Source organism: Centrocercus urophasianus, unplaced genomic scaffold, assembly GCF_019232065.1.
Source record: "Centrocercus urophasianus isolate 14NV4802_14NV808 unplaced genomic scaffold, USGS_Curo_1.0 seq_39, whole genome shotgun sequence".
NCBI classification, from domain to species: Eukaryota; Metazoa; Chordata; class Aves; order Galliformes; family Phasianidae; genus Centrocercus; species Centrocercus urophasianus.
This window is the reverse complement of record NW_024884966.1, coordinates 793,466-813,372: the sequence shown is the minus strand read 5'-3', so window position 1 is coordinate 813,372 and position 19,907 is coordinate 793,466. Positions and strand designations below refer to the sequence as shown.

General features: G+C 47.0%; 1 protein-coding gene across 3 annotated transcripts in view; it reads left to right on the top strand.

Moving 5' to 3' along the window:
- LOC122167792 (CD2 associated protein) overlaps positions 1 to 19,907 on the top strand; it is a 65,075-nt gene that overhangs the window by 1,291 nt on the left and 43,877 nt on the right. For 2 of the 3 annotated variants that reach the window (XM_042832605.1, XM_042832604.1), the window contains exon 2: positions 17,266 to 17,426. In XM_042832605.1, the coding sequence (XP_042688539.1) occupies positions 17,266 to 17,426 (161 nt within the window). Of the gene's footprint in view, positions 1 to 17,265; positions 17,427 to 19,120; positions 19,212 to 19,907 lie in introns of those variants that run through there. The other variant, XM_042832607.1, reaches the window with a different exon arrangement.

Below are 19,907 nucleotides of genomic sequence, written 5' to 3'. Positions count from 1 at the left end.
TATTGTGTGGGTTATTGTAACACTAACAATTCCTGTGCCTCTGCAATTAAGTAGAAGAACTTCTGCCAGCATGCTGCTGGCTGCAGATGAGCTGTCTGCTAATTCGAGAGCCTTTTAAATATCACAGAATCACAGAATGGTTTGGGTTGGACGGGACCTCAAGGATCACGAAGCTCCAACCCCCTGCTGCAGGCAGGGCCACCAACCTCCACATTTCATAGCTGCCCAGGGTTTCATCCAACCTGGCCTTGAAAGTAGATTTTCTAGATCTCATCCTTTAAACCTACACTGCTACAACTGAAAAGCAAGGGGTGATATGCAATAAGCTATCTCTAAACATAAGAAGGAAAAAGATGCAAGGGTAGTTTGTGCTCGCTGTATTTAGCGATGGCTTTGCTTTACCTTGAGAAGCCATTATTTAATTGTGTTTTTACTGACGTCATGCTGGAGCTGGCTCTTGATAAGAGACTGTTTGTCTTTTATATCAGGCTGTGAAAGAGGCGTTGTATGTCAGAGAAGGCTTGGAGGAAGTGGCTGAGGTCCTCGATGATTTTAGGTTTCCAAGATTAACAGGGAAGTAAACAGAGGACAGCATGACTCTGGGGAGCTGAAAGTGGAAATACAAGTACGGAGGGCCTTGCAACAGGTTCTTTTATGTACTTGTAATGGTTGGTGATTCATGTGGTGAGAATGTGATTGATGGCACACTGGCACAGGTTGCCCAAGGAGGCTGTGGATGCCCCATCCCTGCAGGCATTCAAGGCCAGGCTGGATGTGGCTCTGGGCTGCTGTGGGCCTTTGCAATCCAGGCCATGCTGGGATTCTGTGGTGAGGAGGGTGTTGTCAGCAGGGCTGTGCGAAGCCATTGCTGACACCCAGCTAGATGCTCAGGCTGTCCTTCCAGTGCTCTGTCTTCCACTCAACATGAGTCATGGGCATTCAGTGCGTGGTTCTACAAACAGGTGGAGAATTAGACTGACCTAAGGGGGAAAAGTGCATTCAGCTGTTCTAGGAAACATTTCTATTTGATTGAGTTACCTTTTTGCTGCCTTGGCTCGGCAGCCATTGGGAGGGATGTGGAGTTCCACTTATCAGTGCAGTGTGACAGCTTTTCTGCCTCCTGCTGTGTCTGGATAACAGATTGCTACTCAGCTACTATTAGGAAAATGATGTGAATGTATAACTCTGCATTACTGAGGAGGTTTAGCTACATTTGCGGTTTGCTACTAAGTTTTACATCACTCCATGACTAAGAATGAAACAGTCCAGGGAACAGTTGATACCTGCTGTACTGATAGACTGAAATGTCACCTCACCAGTGACGGGACGAGGGGAAATGGCCTCAAGTGGTGCCAGGGGAGGTTGAGGTTGGATGTCAGGAAACACTTCTGTACAGAAAGGGCTGCTAAGCACTGCCATGGGCTGACAGGGAGGTGGTGGAGTCCCCATCCCTGGCTGTGTTTCAAACCGTTTGGATGTGGTGCTCAGGGCCATGATTTAGCGGAGGGCTGGTAGAGTTGGGCTGGGATGGCTGGGCTGCGGTTGGACTCCATGGTCTTTAAGGTCCTTTCCTGAGCTACTCCATGATTTTATGAATGTGTTGGTCTCCTTTGAGCATATTCTGAGCTACAGGCAGTTTTCCCTCTTTAAAAGAATAAAAAATAAAAAAAACCCACCTGCTTTACTTCCAAAAATCAGTGCTGCTTCGGTTTGCAGGAGTATGTAGGAAAACTTTGTAACTGTGGAATGCTTTGAGAAGTTGCATGTGCTTCTTTGTTACTAACAGCATGAATGCAATATGAATATAGGGTCTGCAGAAACTGAAGTAAGTTCATTGAGCCTTAACTTGTGGGGAGCCTTCTGCCTTCTTCACCTCCAACAAAAAAATGTTGCAACAAAATAGTCTGGAAGGTGTTTTTTTTTTTTTTTTTAGGTAGACTGGGCGCTTTTAACATCTGAGAATTGAAGAGCTGATGCACTGAGTGTTATGTAGGAGAAGGGCATGGAAACAAGATAGTTGGGCAGTCTCTGTTTTCTGTCATCCCCCAACACTGCACTGTGTGTTCTTTCCTCTGAGAGCAGTGAGGTGCTGAACAGCTGCCCAGAGAGGCTGTGATGCCCCGTCCATCCCTGGAGGTGTTCAAGGCCAGGTTGGATGGGGCCCTGGGCAGCCTGGGCTGCTGTGAAATGGGGAGGTTGGTGGCCCTGCATGGCACAGGGGGGTTGGAGCTTCGTGATCCTTGAGGTCCCTTTTAGCCCAAACCATTCTGTGATTCTGTGCAATTAGTAATTTAAGGATTTTTTAATCCTTTGCAGCTTGATGGTTGAATCAATGCTGGACGCCCACTGGGAGCTGAGCAGACAGGGCTCGCCGCCCAGCGCTTCCTGTGAGCCCATCTCATGTGAAGGGCTGTGCGTGGGGAAGCGCTTCCTTTCTGTCTGAGGTTTTGTTGTTTTCTTCTCCTGCAGAGCTGCTCGCACAGCCTGATGTTTTTGTATTTCTTAGAAGCTGGGCATTGATTGCCTCCTGGTTGCTGTTACCTTGTGGGTTCCTTTCTGCCCGCTGTAGTTGTTTGTCTTTGCTCTCCATACATCCCCTGTCCCCTGCACAAGCTGTTCCCTGTGCGTGCTGTCATTGCCCCTAACCCAGTTTCATGGCAGCGATGTGTTAGGAAAGAAGAGCAGCACAAGTGCTAACGTGCTGTGGACCACCTGGATGGAAGTGGGCAAGGTGAGCAAATGAAAGTTTTTGCTGGTGGATCTGGAGTGTGGCTGTTTTGGGCAGAAACTTAATGGCTGAGAAGGGATCGTGGAGTCATAGCATGGCCTGACTGTTCCTTTCCATAACCGTAGACTCATAGAATCATAGAATCACCAAGGTTGGAAAAGACCTAAAAGATCACCCAGTCCAACCGTTCATCTATTCCCAATAGCTCCCACTAAACCATGTCCCTCAACACAGCATCCAGCCTTTCCTTGAACACCCCCAGGTGCAGTGACTCCACCACCTCCCTGGGCAGTCCATTCCATAACCTTTGCTTTTTCTCTTCTACTCCAAATTCCCATACTGCTAGCCATTTAAAAACTTCCTCCCACCTCACGGTGGTGTAGTTTGTTGCTATGCAGACTCCTGTCTACTTCTGAGCAGCAGTTATAAGCAACTTTGCTCCTGTGCTGCTGTGAGCATCAACCTGCTCGCACGCTGCCCTCGGCTGGCTTGCTGCAATGATTTGAGCAGTGCCTGGATGTTACACTGGGCTGCTCAGCTGGTGCTTTCTGCACTCATTGCTGGCTATGTGACGTGACAGTGCAGCAAAGATTGGATTCTGTAGCTAGCTTGCTCTGAGCAGGGTATTCACCCAGGTGACCTCTCCAGCCTCAATTGTTCTGTGGTTCTAGGCGTAAGTGAGACCAATAATGTTGTGATGCCAGCACAAATATTTACTTTCTCTGACTAATACCAACAACTATTTTTGGACTGGACGCTGTTCAGTTGCTCCAGCAATATGCAGAGTTGTGGCTGTCTCAGGAAACTTAAATGGAAAAGCAAAGCATTTGTGCAGTGTTTTTGAACAGTATTTCACTGAGAGGGTGGTGAGGCACTGGCACAGGTTGCCCAAGGAGGCTGTGGATGCCCCATCCCTGCAGGCATTCAAGGCCAGGCTGGATGTGGCTCTGGGCAGCCTGGGCTGCTGGTTGGCGACCTGCACACAGCAGGGGTTGGAGCTGGAGGAGCGCTGTGGGCCTTTGCAACCCAGGCCATGCTGGGATTCTATGATCTGCATTCCCTAAAATACTTAGTGCTGCTACTGCCAGAATCTGAGTGAAGAAGTGATGGGCTGTGTGTGCTCAAGGAGCTCCATCGTTCCACTTCAGAATGATGTGCACTGGAGAGAATATAATGTGAGGCCACATGGGATATAAAGTGATCTTTTCTTATAGGCTTGTGTGCTGCCTGTAACATGATCAAGGTGTGACAACCAAGCTATTAGGCAGGATTGCTTTCTGCGGAATAACTTTGAATTTAATATCATGAATTACTTAAAAAGCCCTCTGAAAGCTGATATTTGAAAAATGGTACTCTTTCAAGTTTTCTGTTGGTTTTTGTAGAAGTACTCGAGTAGAGGGTTTTCCAAAACATGGATGTGGTGTTTTCCTGTAACCTGAGCGACTTGTTTGTGCTGAGCTGCTCCAGGAGAAGCTGATGGCCCAAGCAGTGCTGCCTGGAGAGCGAGGCAGGGATCTGTCTGTGAGCTCATGTGCCACAGTGCTTTGAACGTCCAGCTCCCATTTGCCATTACTGTTTAAGAAACAATTTTTATCACCTTTGCTGGCTCAACCAGATAGACTATTATCAAAGTCTTATTTGAATGGCTTATGCTTGTACAGCTTCCTGAACGGCCCCTCAATCACTGTGACCTGACAGTGTTTGGCAGTAGGGAAGAATGCGGATGGCTTGGAAATGAGGCAGCACCAAGCAGTCTCTCCGTTCCTTCTGTTTCCTCAGCAGCCATACCTCAGTGGCTGTCACTTGGTGTCTGTGCACTGCACTTGCTAGTGATTTTATTACTTTTTAAATTAAGCAAACACTTTTTCCAGAGTTCCTGGAAATTCTCCTGGCCATTTAAAGATGACTCTAAGTCATCGGTGTTTGCCTTTTGGTCAGCCTTAGTCAAATGGCTTTGGCTGCATATGAAGCTCGGTCTCAGCCTCAGCTCTGGCTGGGAATTACTGACCTCTTGGCTTGTTTGTGTGAGCTGAATCATCTGACACTTCCCTGCCTTCCTGCTTTCAGCCAGGCTGGCCCTGCAGGAATGGACGGGGAGCTCAGGGCTGTGAAGAAGCACGAGGTGAGGCTGTCAGGGCAGGGCTGGCTGTGGCACATCAGCAGTGCTGCTGGGAGGGATGCCCTGATGGGAAAGGTTCTTCCAGCTTTACTCCTGTGGGGTTCATTGGAAATGCCCTGGCTTTCCTTAATTGTGCACAGGGCTTGCTTTCCAAGCTGTGTTGTTTCTGTTTTTTTAATGTATTTATTAATTTAGAAAACTGCAAAAGCAGAACAATGAGCTAACTTGTCAGAATGGTTTGAGTCACTCCCATGCAATGTGTTTTTGGGACTGGAGGAGAAAAGTTCCCACGTTTGCTGCTCTAAGAAATGAAACCACTGCAGTATCATAATCTTTACTAAGGGAGAATCACATCACCTAACTCAGAAGTGACATTTCCAGTTATGAAAGGTTTTAGGGCTTGACTTCCATGTGTTCTGATTTGCACCGAAACTCATCCTGTGAGTGCAGTTTCATGCTGTGTTTCATCAGAGATAACTGGAGGCTGCTGCTGCACAGGGCTTGATGTCCCTGGCCAGCACAGGCTGCTGTGGTTTATTTGGCTGTGGTGTGAGCTGATAAGCTGCTTGATGTGGTAAACGTCTCTGCTAGGCTTATTATCCTGTCAGCAAGCAGACTGGCCTTACCCTGACTGTGTGATCGTTGTCTGCTGTACAAGAGTGGATGGGAATGCATCTTAGGGCAGGGAATGGAGAGATTTCCACCTGTTTCGTTTTAGCCTGTAGTTACTTTGCACTTGATTCAAGCTGGATCTTTAATTACTTGCATCTGTCTTAATTGCTTTCAGTAGTGTCCATCATCCAGCAAACTGATTGTCTCACAGCTCCTTTGTTCCTGGTTTTAAAATGCTTCTTAAAAAATCTTGGTGCCATCTTCATCCATTTTTGTACAGTACTTTTAATTGACTTAACGACGACTCTAAAGGGAAAGCAGAGCAGCCAGTCCTTGTTATTCGCATGCTTTTTGTATGTCTGTGGGTTTGTTTGTTCTTGCCCTCAGCAGCATGTGTGTTTTGAGAAGCAGCTTGAGCTGTGAAAGTATTCTTCCATCCTAGGCCCTTGTCTGCACTGAAAGCTTTGATGGAAGTTGATGTATTTAGCAGTGTCATAAACTGGAGACTAATAAGATTAACTAGAGCAAGCCTACCTAAAACTTAAAAGAAATTACACTGCTGTTGATACTCCTTATCATCATACAGTCATATCATAGAATCCCAGCATGGCCTGGGTTCAAAGGCCCACAGCACTCATCCATTCCAACCCCTGCTGTGTGCAGGTCGCCAACCAGCAGCCCAGGCTGCCCAGAGCCACATCCAGCCTGGCCTTGAATGCCTGCAGGGATGGGGCATCCACAGCCTCCTTGGGCAACCTGTGCCAGTGCCTCACCACCCTCTGCATGAAAAACTTCCTCCTCATATCCAACCCAAACCTCCCCTGTCTCACTTTAAACATTCATCTGAACGTTTCTGGGTCAGGTTCTTAATTACTGGAACAAAGTGCCAAGGGAAGTGCTGGATCTGTCAGTTCTAGGTGTGGCTGATCCCTGGATGATGACTTTATCCATGTATTCTTCAGTCTTCCCTTCTGGCAGATGTAGTGGTCGTGTGCTGCTGGGATGAAGAAGCTGGCCAGGGTGGAATCCCGCTGGAGGAGAACAGCAGGGTGCTCTGGCAGCAGCTCCCCAGCACACCTCATGGCTGTGTTATTGGTCTGGTGCAAGAGGCAGCATTGCGGGAGTGCAGAGGGACAGAGCATGGCAGGGCTGCTCCTCGTCCTCAAACTGCTGGTTGGAGTTGTAAGAAACTGTATTCTCTGCAAACGGCTGGCAATCTGTCCCTGAAAAGCAAAGCCTGTCTGGTTTTGTAAGTGGTTAAATAGAGTGTTATTCTGTGTAGAGATTCTGACATGAAGCTTCACTTATTTGGCTGTGTTTACAAGCTGCCTGGGAGTGTCTGCAGAGCTTCAGATAATCATCTTGAGAGTGTGCCACGGGCTGTTTGCTGGGAACTTCAGTGTTCCCAGTTACTGCTCCTCTGAAGCCAGGTAAAGTGAAATGCTGTTTTGAAATCAGGGCAGTGGCAGGGCTGAGGCTATTAAATAGACATTGGGATAAAAATTAATGTGTTGTTCCTATGCTGTCACAGGTATGGAAGGCAGATGGAGGTTGGATGTCAGGGGAAGTTGTGTGCTGTGAGTGGTGAGGTGCTGGAACAGCTGCCCAGAGAGGCTGTGATGCCCCGTCCATCCCTGGAGGTGTTCAAGGCCAGGTTGGATGGGGCCCTGGGCAGCCTGGGCTGCTATGAAATGGGGAGGTTGGTGGCCCTGCATGGCACAGGGGGGTTGGAGCTTTGTGATCCTTGAGGTCCCTTCCAACCCAAACGATTCTGTATGGTAAGTAAGGAGATAGCAAATCTTTTGGAAAAGCACTTGCAAACAGTAGAATAAGTATTTTTATTAATCATGGTTGATTATAAGCTATGCTGTTTTGCTCACAGAAAGCAAATGCAATGCTTTGTATGCCTAACTAAATTTACACGTGGTTCTGAAAGTAAATATGATCTTCAGCATAGGGAAAGAGTGGATCCACTTAGCTCTTATGGAAAGCATACTGGTATTGATGAAAGAATGCAGGGGAGCTGAGTCAGAAGGATGAAATCCTTTGAAGCTTGAGCAGGACGTGAAGGTGCATCTTGTCTGTGCTGCAGGGCCCTGTGTCAATTACCAGTGCTGTTCTCAAGCGTGTTGAGAGTGGCAGAAGTGATGGTTAGCTTTCTGAGAGCTTTGCCTCTGTTGCTCTCTCTCCCGCCTGCAGTGACCACAGTCCTGTGCCCCAGATGGCTTTTCATAACCTTCTGTGATGTCTCTGCTCCCTTCCTGAATTCCTCAAATACCGAAGTTCTGTGTTACCATCAGTTAGCTATGCAAGATGTGGCACACGCTGTAGCTGTGTCCAGGCTGCATGTCTGATGATTGAGCCAATCGGCAGCTTAAATGCAGGAGAGTTAGGGTAGGAGGGGAGGGGGAAAAAAAAACATGGTACTTATTTTGAGACAGTATTTTGGCTTGTTTTACAATGTGGGTATGCAGGAGAAAATTACTGGGAGTGAGAAGACAGACCAATAGCATGCTTGTGTTCTGAAGTTACTCATCTTTTCCTGATCAGAGGTGAAGAAGAGAGCACCAGGCCATAAGGATAGACAACTTCACCACACGCAGGCAAGACTTGTGATGTCACAGGTCGCATTTTGGTTGCCAAGCTAAAGAGGGATGGGCTAGATGGGAAAATTGCAAGGTAAAAGGAAGCTGGGATGCCAGCTGTTCCTTGGGTCGATGTGGTGGCTACTGGACATCGTCAGCAGCACTGATGATAGGGCAGAGCAGACCTCTGCCTGGAGAGGATAGTTGGTGTGCTGTGATAGCCCTGGGGCCGTGAGCTGACAGGAATCTCCTGAAATGCCACAGAAACACATGTGTAACACCTCGAGGGAACAGCCTGTCTTTATATTGGGTGGCTTCAGAAGAACAGCTAGCAGGTTGTGGGAGTGACAGTTTGCTGCTAATGATGGCTCATTGTGATTTTAACTCAGAGGGTGGTGAGGCACTGGCACAGGTTGCCCAAGGAGGCTGTGGATGCCCCATCCCTGCAGGCATTCAAGGCCAGGCTGGATGTGGCTCTAGGCAGCCTGGGCTGCTGGTTGGTGACCTGCACACAGCAGGGGTTGGAGCTGGAGGAGCGCTGTGAGCCTTTGCAACCCAGGCCATGCTGGGATGATTCTGTGGCAGCACTAAAGGACCTTGTTTAGTGATGGGGCTTTGTAGATCATGCTGGCAGTTGTACTTCATAATCTTTAAGGTCTTTTCCAGTCTGGATGATTCTATGATTGTTATCTGCTGCTCACAAAGCTGTATCTGAAACACTATTTCCAGTTTTGCTCTCCTTTCCCCCCGAATGTCAACAAACTGGAGAGCCTCAAGCACAGCAAGGCAGACAGTACACGTACTATGTGAGAAGTTGGTCCAGCTTGGAGATGATAAGGCCACGCTTGTCTTGGAAAGGCTGCCTGGCAGTGGTTGTGTTGTCTCCATCCCTTGCATGCAGACTCCCGGGATTGAGCTGGTCAGAGCCTCGGGTGACTTGCTCTGACTTTGAGGTCATCCTTGCTTTGAATAGTTTGCAGTACGTGACCTCCAGAGGGCCTTGCAGGCTTTTTTCCTCCCCACAAAGTGTTGCAAGCCTTGCTGGCTTAAGTCATAATCTTGATAAGATGTGGTTAAATCTCCTCTAAATTCATGTCACAAATGTTTTTTTAAAGGACTCGATTTCTTACATTTTAGAACATAATTGAGCTACAGAAGCAATTCAATCTCTTTTAAAAATACCTAACTGAAGCTTTAGGGTGCCCTCGAGCCTTAATGGTTTTGACTGGCTGCTGTAAAAATCCATTGCATAAGGATTTCTGTCAGTGCTTTTCAGTCCACTGTTCGATTGTATTGACTGAAATGTCCGTGCTATTAAGTGAATGAACTTCATTAACGCAATAATTAGTACGGGCCATCCCGACAGAATGAAGTCAGATAGGAACACTTACCACTATTTTAATGTTAAGCATATTTTGTGGTTTTTGAAAGATCCCAGTCTGGGACCGTTCAGACAATTGCATCATTCCTGTTTTTAAAGCTGAAGGGAACACTTTGTGCATGATCCGAATGAAGCTTTTAAGTTTCCATAAATGCCTTTCAAAGCCAAATTCTTGCCGTGTTTGCAGAAATCCTAATTGCCATTCTGAATTAGAGATGTGTCAAATTGTAGGCCATCTATCGAAGCAGTTGGGTGGTTTTTTATACTGTGAGAAGAGTTTGTGGTTTGAGACCAGAGGGCTTTCAAAGACCTTACTTCTGTACGTATGAATTCGTAACCTGGAGCTATGATCATGCAGTCCTTTTGGGCTGGAGGAGTCCTCAGGACAGTCAGCATGAGAAACTGCAGCTCTTGTGGTGTCAGCACCTTGCCCTGACGTTGTAGGAAGGGAACTTAAATGTGCCTGTATTCAAACCGTATTAATCTCTTATAATTCAAATGCAGATCTTTTTTCTTCTTCTCTGACTTAGTAAAACGATTTCTAGCTCAGATAAGCAGCAGAATCTTCAAATGTGTTTTGTGAGCTGATGATCTAGTGCAGGTCTGGGCGAGAAAAGTGCTAATGAAGCTGGAAATGCAGTATTAAGCCTATGGTAGATGGGTGCTTCTGTAGTGCTCTGGGGCTGCAGGATCTACATGGGATGTGTTCATTTCCTTGTTCAGAGCTTCTTGACACAGCCTCGTTTTAGCAGCTGCTGTAGGCTGGTGTTTTGTGACTCACCTTGGAGTGCCTTACCAAAACAGGTGGTATAAAATTAATGTAAAGGACGAAACAGGAAGACGTAACGTAAGCCTGTATATGGGACAGTACCTGAGTCATGGCTTGTGGAAATGGTGGTGGGGTTTTCTGGTTTTGGTTTTTGTTTTCAAGCACATTTCTCAGGGCCCTTTGTGGTCCGTGGTTTCTTTGCTTATTGGATTAGTGGAGGTTCAGCTTTACTTGTGAAGACATTTGCAGCCTGTTCTGCTGGTGTCACCGCTCTGATTTCCTCTCTGGTTTCCTGTACTGAGCTCTACTCAGACAGTCAAAGAGGCAGCAAGCAGAACAAAGCATCACTTAATGCTTAAGGGAATTTCCCTAATAAAACACCTTGACCTCTTCTGTTTCTACATGACAGTCTTAAATACCTGCAGTTAGCACAGGTTTTCCTGTAATGCTTCCTGCTTCATATCTTCTCTTGCTATGTTCTTTCACTGAGAGGTGAGGATAGCATGCTGATTCTTGCTCAGAGTACTTGGAGGATGTGGGGGAAAACAAATATGCCATTTTTGTTTCTATTGGATAAGGTAATCACAGGATACCCTGAGTTGGAAGGGGCCGGTAATCACAGAGTCCTAGACTGGCCTGGGTTGCAAAGGCCCACAGCGCTCCTCCAGCTCCAACCCCTGCTGTGTGCAGGTCGCCAACCAGCAGCCCAGGCTGCCCAGAGCCACATCCAGCCTGGCCTTGAATGCCTGCAGGGATGGGGCATCCACAGCCTCCTTGGGCAACCTGTGCCAGTGCCTCACCACCCTCTGCGGGAAAAACTTCCTCCTCAGATCCAACCCAAACCTCCCCTGTCTCACTTTAAAACCATTCCCCTTGTCCCATCACCATTCACCCTCACAGACGTTCCCCCTCCTGTTTATACGCTCCCTTCAAGTATTGGATATCAATATAAGTTGGTTTTGATGCAGTATTGCTGCTCTGACCCTGCCATGAGCCATCTTAGGCAGACACACTTGTGGAGAGTTGGCACTAAGCAGGTTTTTCTGAGGCTGGTTTCTGGGTCTGATTCATCAGAACAACACTCGTGAACTTCAGCAAAAAGCAGGACGAAGAGCCCATGTGTGTGAGCATGGAAGAGAATGTGTGATCACAGCATCCCTGTGAGAATACCCCATCCCTGGAAGTGTTCAAGGCCAGGTTGGATGCGGCCCTGGGCAGCCTGGGCTGCTATGAAATGGGGAGGTTGGTGGCCCTGCCTGTGGTGGGGTATTGGAGCTTCATGGTCCTTGAGATCCCTTCCAACCCTGGCCATTCTGTGATTCTATGATTAATATGTCTTGGAAGTACAGCTTTGGTTTCTTTCTCTCTGGGAATGATGTAGCTGTCTTGAGCACTGTGAAAAGGACAAAAGGAATAGCGTGTTTCCATCTGTTTGCTTCTCATACTGATGCTTATTGCAGTATGAAAGGAGCTCCTTCGTTGCACAAGGTTGGTGTTCAGCGTGGTTTCTCCAATAGTGGGAAATGTTGGGTGCTTTCCTCCTCAGTGTGAGGAACGGCTGTACCCCACTTGTCCCTTTGGGGAACTGGTGAGTGTGGGCTTTGAGGGTCAGTTGCATGAAGAGGAGGGTGACTCAGGGAGCAGCTGTGGGACACAGAGGAGGGAGCCTGGCTGTGCAGTGGTGGCTGGGATTTGGCTGTCCAAAACCAGATGCCCACCTCTGAACAGGAGAGCTTGCAGGGCAGGGTTTTGGAAGCTGGGGATAGAAGACCTACCAGCTCTCTTGATATGAGCACGTGGGCAGTCGTCAGCATCGCTGCTCGGTGTGGCAGGATGCTGTGGTATGAAGTGGGGGAAAAGCCCACTCTTACAACCACTGAGCACGGTTAGTGTTTATGGATGTTTTCATCGTTGGCTCCTGAACTCCTTTCTTAAGCGTCCAGTTGTATGCTGCAGTGTTACTATTAAAACAGCTGGAACTCATGGTCGTCTTGCAAACTGTAGGGGCATTCTGGGGAAAAGCAGTTGTGAAAGAGCAGAGCTTTCTCCTTCAACCTAATACCCAATTTTGAGATAGTTGTGAAGAAATGTGTGATAGGAAAAGGATAGGGTTGTCTTCTGTTATCTTTTGTCTCTAGTGTAAGTTTTGTCTGCTGTAAAGCTGCATTCCTTTTAACTCTGTGTGCATTCAGACATTCTGATGGAAGTGTTAGCTTAGTTTTAGAAGAAACTAAACTTTGGGTTTTGTGAAAGCTGTGGAAGTGAGGGTGAGAGTATTACTGAGGTTTATTTCAGACATCTAGCGACTGTCTGTTATGACCTAACTGCAGCTCTGCTGGCACTCTGCTTCTGGAGGCCGGACAACTTTCCAGGGCTCAGCTTCCAATAAATGACTTTCCAGCTGAGCCAACCTGAAACCAACCTGAGGAGACCCTTCCAGAGCACAGCAAACAGCTCAGGCTCTTCCTGCAGCTTGATGCTGGACCTGGCCCTCCAGCTCTGCTCAAGGCTTCCTGGGTAGCCTGGGAGTTGATATGTGGTGTTTTGAGTTATCCCACAGGTGACTTCGGCTTAGTTTTGTAAGCTGTTCGGTGTCTTTTGCAAGAGGTTTATTTTGTCTGGTTTCTGTCTTTTTTTCTGGCTAGTATAGAAAGGCCCCCGAATTCTGACAGCAGCGTACTATCCTAAATGCAGTAGCACGAATGTGAAAATGTGCTCTTTGCTGGATGGGTGTGTGACCCTTGGCTATTTCCACTCAAGACAAAGGAAGGCTAGAATTTTGGTGTATTATCTGGTCTATTCTGTTTCTTTTGTGTTTGCTTATTTTTGTAGAGCTCCCAAAGGACCCCCAAAGGCTTCTCTAATAGGTGGCTTAAGGGAAAGCCCGTGTAGCTGCGGACTCACTCAGTTTAAAGCCAGTGAAGATGGGCGTTGGGTGGCTGTGCTGATAAGGAGGTGCTGACACTGCAGAGAAGTGCAGAGTTCACCTGTGCCAGCAGAAACTGGATGCCTTTCTTGGGGGACACGTTGTCTAACAGTGCTTGCAGTTTTATCAGAGAGGCAGTGTTGTTAAGTTGGGCGCCTTTTTCCTCTGCCAGGGGGATGCAATGACACCACTGGCTGGTTTTCATATATTAGATCCACTGTATTGGGAAGTTGCCGTCTTACTGGAAACCAAGAGCTGAACAGACCGCACCACAAAGCCCAATATGACCCCGTATTTCCCCGAAACATTTCCAATTGTTTGTGTGGTGTTCTTGTTTTTTTTTGCTTAGCGCTGTCGATTCAATCAGTGCCCCCTCCCCCAGCATCACCAAAAGTAGGTCAGAGCCCACCTTCTGGGAGGTTCTGTGATGACACTGAGTGCTCTGGTTGGAGGACAGAAAGCTGCCTCCAAAGGTAGGACCTTGGCTTCAACCAGAATAGCTGCAGCTGGAAGCTCTGCTCACCTCGGCCAGCCCTTCTGCTCGGATTAAGAGCTGGATGAGGAGCTATGAGATACAGTTTAGTAGCTTGGTGGGTAGTAATACTGATAGGAGGAGGGTTGGGCTGAATGATCTTGTCTTTTCCAACCTTGTGATCCTGTGAGTAGGGCCAGCTGCAGCGGGCTGTGTCTGGTTTGGCTTTGAGCGTTCACCAGGAGGCTGTACTGCCCTGGCAGTGACTGCTGGGGCGTACACTGGTGAGCAGCCTGTGCTTGGACTTTGTATCAATGAGGATAACCTTCTGATTCTGGCATTTGGGGAAAGTTTGCAGTCCATTTCACCATATGCTTGTCTAGCCTGTACTCCTGTCAGTTTGTGTATGGGGATTTTGTGAGAGGTTTTGTCCAAAGCCTTGTTAGAATTGGGTGAGAAATAGTGTCTCCTGCTTTCTGCTCACTCAATGAACTAGTTTTGCATTGAAGGCAGCTATCAATTTGGTCAGGCAAGATTTCTTCTTTATGTCTTTGTTGATTTTAACTGCTTATCACCCAGGTGCTCTTGGATGGCTCAGGCTAAACTGAGCTCCTCTAACAGAGCTTCCAGCCCCTTGTCTGCAGCCAGGATCGTAGAATCCCAGCATGGCCTGGGTTGCAAAGGCCCACAGCGCTCCTCCAGCTCCAAGCCCTGCTGTGTGCAGGTCGCCAACCAGCAGCCCAGGCTGCCCAGAGCCACATCCAGCCTGGCCTTGAATGCCTGCAGGGATGGGGATCCACAGCCTCCTTGGGCAACCTGTGCCAGTGCCTCACCACCCTCTGCATGGAAAACTTCCTCCTCAGATCCAACCCAAACCTCCCCTGTCTCACTTTAAAACCATTCCCCTTGTCCCATCACCACCCACCCTCACAAACAGCCGTTCCCCCTCCTGTTTATCCGCTCCCTTCAAGCACTGAAGGCCACCATGAGGTCACCCCACAGCCTTCTCTTCTCCAGGCTGAACGAGCCCAGTTCCCTCAACCTTTTGGATGCTAAGTGTAGTTCTGCTTTACTTGTTCTGTTCTGCCACTTCTTACATTCTCCGCTTTATGTGTATATATTCTGTAATACTCCAATCGAGATGAATCTGGCTTAGCTTGTCATTTTGTTTCCTTACCTCATTTCTTAGTTTGAAGCATGTGCCAGCTAATGTCTAACACTTGTCTTTGTTTTTTTTTTTCCTAAACACAGCTTCTAATTGATCTGATAGAGGACTAGGGTGAAGAATTTGTATTTGTACTTGGAGTAGGGAGTGGTTTATGCCTTGCCTGCAATATTTACTCCATACAGCAGTGTTTGTCATTGACTTGTGACTACTTGAAAGCATTTACTGTCACTGTTGAACAGTGTTTTGCTTGGGAAAATACAAGTGGAATTGCCTTCAGCAGGTAACATCATCCGGTGACTGGACTGCTTGGGCAGTGGAAAGGTTCCCTGCCCCTTGTGCTGCAGTCTGAATCACGTGGACACCTGGCACTGCTTGCTAATGGAAAGCAGAACTGGCAAATGTTGCTCATGAGGACTGAGCAGAAGATCTGTTGGTGTCATCACATGAAAGCTTCATACAGCGTGTTTATCTTGGCTTTCCCCATGACCGCTCCCACTTCCCAGGCAAAGGAATGGAGTTTAGATCCTGTTTGTGTACGTCGGAAAGGAGGATGGTGTTAAGTGTCATTGCCAAACACAAGAGGAAACTCAGCACCTGAATTTCAAAACTGAAGTGCTGATGTTTGTTCACTTCAGTTTGTCTTCAGAACGTGGAGTCTCCCAGAGCACGTCTGGGTGGTTTTGAGGACCTCCTCCGACTGCTGGCACAACCATGTCTGTGCTTTACAGCTGCTGACCAACATGAATGCGCTGTGTGTTTCAAGGGCAGATGCAGAAATATTCCCCAAGGAAACAAAGAGGCATTTAAAATAATTAGCTCATGTTGACACAGCGTGGCTATCATTACTGCTTCAGAGTCTGCTGTGGGAGGGGGACCAGGTGTTTGGCAGCTCGGTGCTTTGTGTGGTTACAGTGACAGACCTCGTGTTCTGCTTCCCACATTTACCTTCACAAAACGGGTCCTGTGCTGTGTGCATTGAAATGCAGTGCTTGCTCGTGTGCCTGAGAGAAGTACGTAGCATGGCTCTGTCTGAGGTCACTGTGTGTCTGGGTTTCCAAAATGGGTTGGTTGGAAGATGGCATTTTTGTTTCCAGGCTATGGATGGCGATTGTGTTTATGATGTCAGTGACAGAATTTCTAGTTATTCAGCAGTATTTTATCTCAACCGCTCAGCGACGGAAAAATGCTCTGCGGAATCAAGACAATTTCTGTGCTTGCTGCAGGCAGTTGTGGGGAAAATAAATACTGAAGCAAGCTTAGAGCAAACGTTGGGCAAAAATAAGCTCACACCATGGCAGTAGCTTAAATGAGGAGTTGCACAGCTTGTGTCACAAGCAGATAATTGTGGTGGTGACTTCTGTTCAAGGCAAAGACAACATTCTCTCTTAAAGAGGAGGGGAAAAATAAACTGCTTTTGTGGTTATTTTCAGCTGGTTCCTTCATCAGTGGTTGTATTGAGAATGACCGCATAGGCCATTCTGACACTTCTGTTGCATCCCTGGTGCAATCCTGTAGCTGTGATTTTTACTGTTGGTGTTCTGAGTTCATCTGTAGGCAGAGGGCTGAAGGCTCTGCTTCAGAACGCATGCAGCAGTGCTTGTGGCAAAGACTACCCATGGGCAAGAACTGTGTGCCTTGGTTTGATGGAGCTGGGGGAAAACCCCAGAAGACTGCTTTTCTCCCATTTGATTCCTGAATTGTGAAATAATTGTTGGATGCTGTTATGGATCAATAAATAACAAATTTGGAGAAAGCAAGCAAATAAAAGACATGTACAGCTCTTCAAAATGTCTGTTGTTCAACCCCCCTATGGTCTTGTCTTGGTGTATGTTGTGATCTGCAGAGCAGGGGAGGTTCACAGAATCCCAGCATGGCCTGGGTTGCAAAGGCCCACAGCTCTCATCAGCTCCAACCCCCTGCTGTGTGCAGGTCACCAACCAGCAGCCCAGGCTGCCCAGAGCCACATCCAGCCTGGCCTTAAACTGCTTTGGGCAGAGGGGAGCTGATTGCTTGCAGGTTTGTGGGAAGTCCTGGCACGAGCAGGATTTCTTCATCAACACATGAGCCCTTCTTTCCATACAAGCGACTCCACTAGGTCTTGTGCAACAAGTGCATGAGTGTGCCAATGCATTGCTAGGCTCTTCTGAGGAAACTTATGTCAGAATTAAAGCTTGCTTGCTTATTCCTTATTGTACCAAACCAGATGAATCTGAAGAGAGGTGCCCTTTAGCTATGGGTGCCAATGAGCAAAGGCCTTCACCTATGGATTCATAGCTGCTAAGTCTGAGACTGGGCCCTGGGCTTCGGGCAGTGATCTCTTCAAGCTTTTGCAGTACAAAAAATCACCTCCCTCCACACACAAAATGTGCTATTCCTGGTTTTGCTTTACTTTAACAAGTGACCTTTTTACCTTTCTGGAATGGGTGGGGACACAGCAGCTCATGAATAAGTGTTGCTGTGAGGACATTAACACGTGCCTGAGTTGTTCCATTTTTTTTCTTCCAGTGGAGTATATTGTGGAGTATGACTATGATGCAGTGCATGATGATGAGCTAACCATCCGAGTTGGGGAAATCATCAGGAATGTGAAAAAACTGGAAGAAGAAGGATGGCTGGAAGGGGAGCTGAATGGCAAGCGGGGCATGTTCCCAGATAACTTTGTGAAGGTGAGTTTTGTGCAGTGGCTGCTGTGGCTGTACAGCAGCCTGGTTATTTCTGAAACGATGCCATTACACACCTGTTATATTTCCAAGGGGACGAATTTTTGATTTGAAGACTTTCTATCTTATTCAGGCTTCTGGGGATGTTTCTGGAAGTTCTTTTCCCTTTATAAGCTCTTCTCTCTGTTCTTGCTCACGTGGGCATTTCTGTTGATGCATACCTTCGTGCTGTATCCTGTCTCCTTGCGACTGCTTCAGTTGTGTGCAGCGCAGTGAGCTGCCTTAGTGAGATGGTTTGACTCCTAAAAACTAAAATGAAATAAAAATCTATGCCTGGAAGGTGGATCTATGGAAGAGATCAGGTCAAGAGAGTGGGGAAAGTACGGTCGTGGCTCAGTCAGCTGAGCTGCGGTTGTGTGAATGCTTCAGCTCAGATGGCAGCTGTTGGTTTGAGGGAGCTCCCTCCTGACACAGCCTTCTCTGTGTCTGTGCAAAGGGCACGGAATGGGCCTAGCCTAAAAAGCAATTGTGAATCAGTGAAGCTGTGAAGTCGTACCAACTTTTGCATTTGCTGTGTATTTGTGTATGTATGTTTTAAGTGAAGACTGCTTGCAGTTGTGCTTTTCTGTTTCCTCTGAAAGTTTTATAAGTCTAGTATTGAGTATGCAGCTATTTATTAGTTGCTTGCATAGTCTAGGTGTGCTGTTCCACGTGTAACAGCTGAAATCTGGAGTCTGCTGAGCTGCCAGGTGTCTCATTGTGAGAAGTATGTAAGTGTTACTGGGATTATACCTTCCTTCTTTGTACTTTTTACTTCTTTAGAATATCTTCCTTGGTGTAACCATGGTGTTCCGTGGTTATATCTTGGTTATATCCATATCTTCCATGGTGTTCCATGAAGTATAATTAACAAGAATTTAGATATTCTTGTCTTTCTGAAGTAAAATTATTATTTGCAGAGTAGGAGTTCTTTGACAATATCCTAGCAAGATGCATTGTTACTAAACTGTAAGAGGGAATGTGTGCGGTGTTGTGATCACATCTTCGTGCTTGAGTGCAATAGAATTGATTTTTCTGTTCGATTTAATGAAAAAAAAGAAAAGAAACTACTCGTTTTTATTGCTGAAAAAATTAATTGCCCACCTTTAAAAATGATTGGAATTAACCAGCTGTTCCTTTTGTGCCTCTTAGCAAGGGAAAGTGAGCAAGAATGCCTTTCACTCTTCTAACACTTGTAACTTGTTTTAGCTCATTGCCAAATCCCTTTGAGGTCTAGGGCTGTGTATAAATGCTAACTTACTTTTATCTCATGTGCTTTTTGATGATCGTTGTGCTGGTGACATCCTTGCCTGGCCCATAGGTGCCATGTAGGAAGGTGTCAGACCCACGGCAGTTCATGCCAGGTCTTGGCTCACCAAGGTTAGTTTGCTGAACAGTTCAGAGGGTCAGAGCTGGCATGCTTTTATGTGAAGAACTGAATTAATTGCATGTTGTTTTTCTCTTCTCCAAATTCAAGGAGAACTTCCACAAACTTTGATATAAATCATTGTGGTGTTAGTGCATGAAGGGTTGGTGAGCTGCAGGAAGGAGGTGAAAAGCAACTGGAGCAGAGCTGTACTTCGGCCTTGCAAACAAGGAAGGTCCTTTGAGAAATGAATTGGCTGTTGGTTACCTCACCCATCAGCTGTTCAAACTCGAAGTGAGGTGGTGGCTTTTGTGTCAGCTGGGCTTCCTATGGAGCGGGACCCTGCAGCTCCTGAGGGCAACCAGTTGGAATGGAGAATGTCTGAGGTCTGTGGGATGGGGTGTGACAAAAAGGAGGGGGATGAATGTGACTAGCTTGAATTTCATGCTTTTCTGAAAGGATCTCTGTATTCCTGGCATGAATGTCATCTCATGCATTACATGGGGACTTGGCCTGAACTCATCATAAGGCTCAATTGTTTGGTTGGTTATATATATGTATGTAAAATAGTGTGTGTGTGTGTATCACAAGAATTGAGTGGAGGCCAATGTGTAACCTCTCCATGAAGAATTTGGGTGGTAAATTGTAATCTCTGCTGATTGCATAAGTTAGCTTTTGAAGCTGAAAATGCTGAATGTGTTACTCACTGGAGTTGCCTGGCTTTTTCCTATGTGAACTGTTTTGAAATACAACAAATACGTGATAGTTTAAATGGGACAAAGCTGGACACGCTGTCTTGTTTTCAATTAGATGTTTATGAAGGAGGAAAAAGCGGAACACAGGAAGTTCCATGCAAACACAAGGAAGAGCCTCCTTACTGTGAGAGCCTGGGACGGCTGCCCAGGGGCGGAGGACTCCTCAGCAGCCAGGGCCTGAGATGGATGCCTTCCCATGCGACCTGCTGCAGAACTGCTCTGGCAGGGCTTGGGGTCAGCATCTCCTGAGGTCCCTTGCAGTTCTGTGTTTCTGTGAGTCCTTTTATATCCTGTGAAGTCATTGATTTTTGTCAGTCAGTTGCAGAA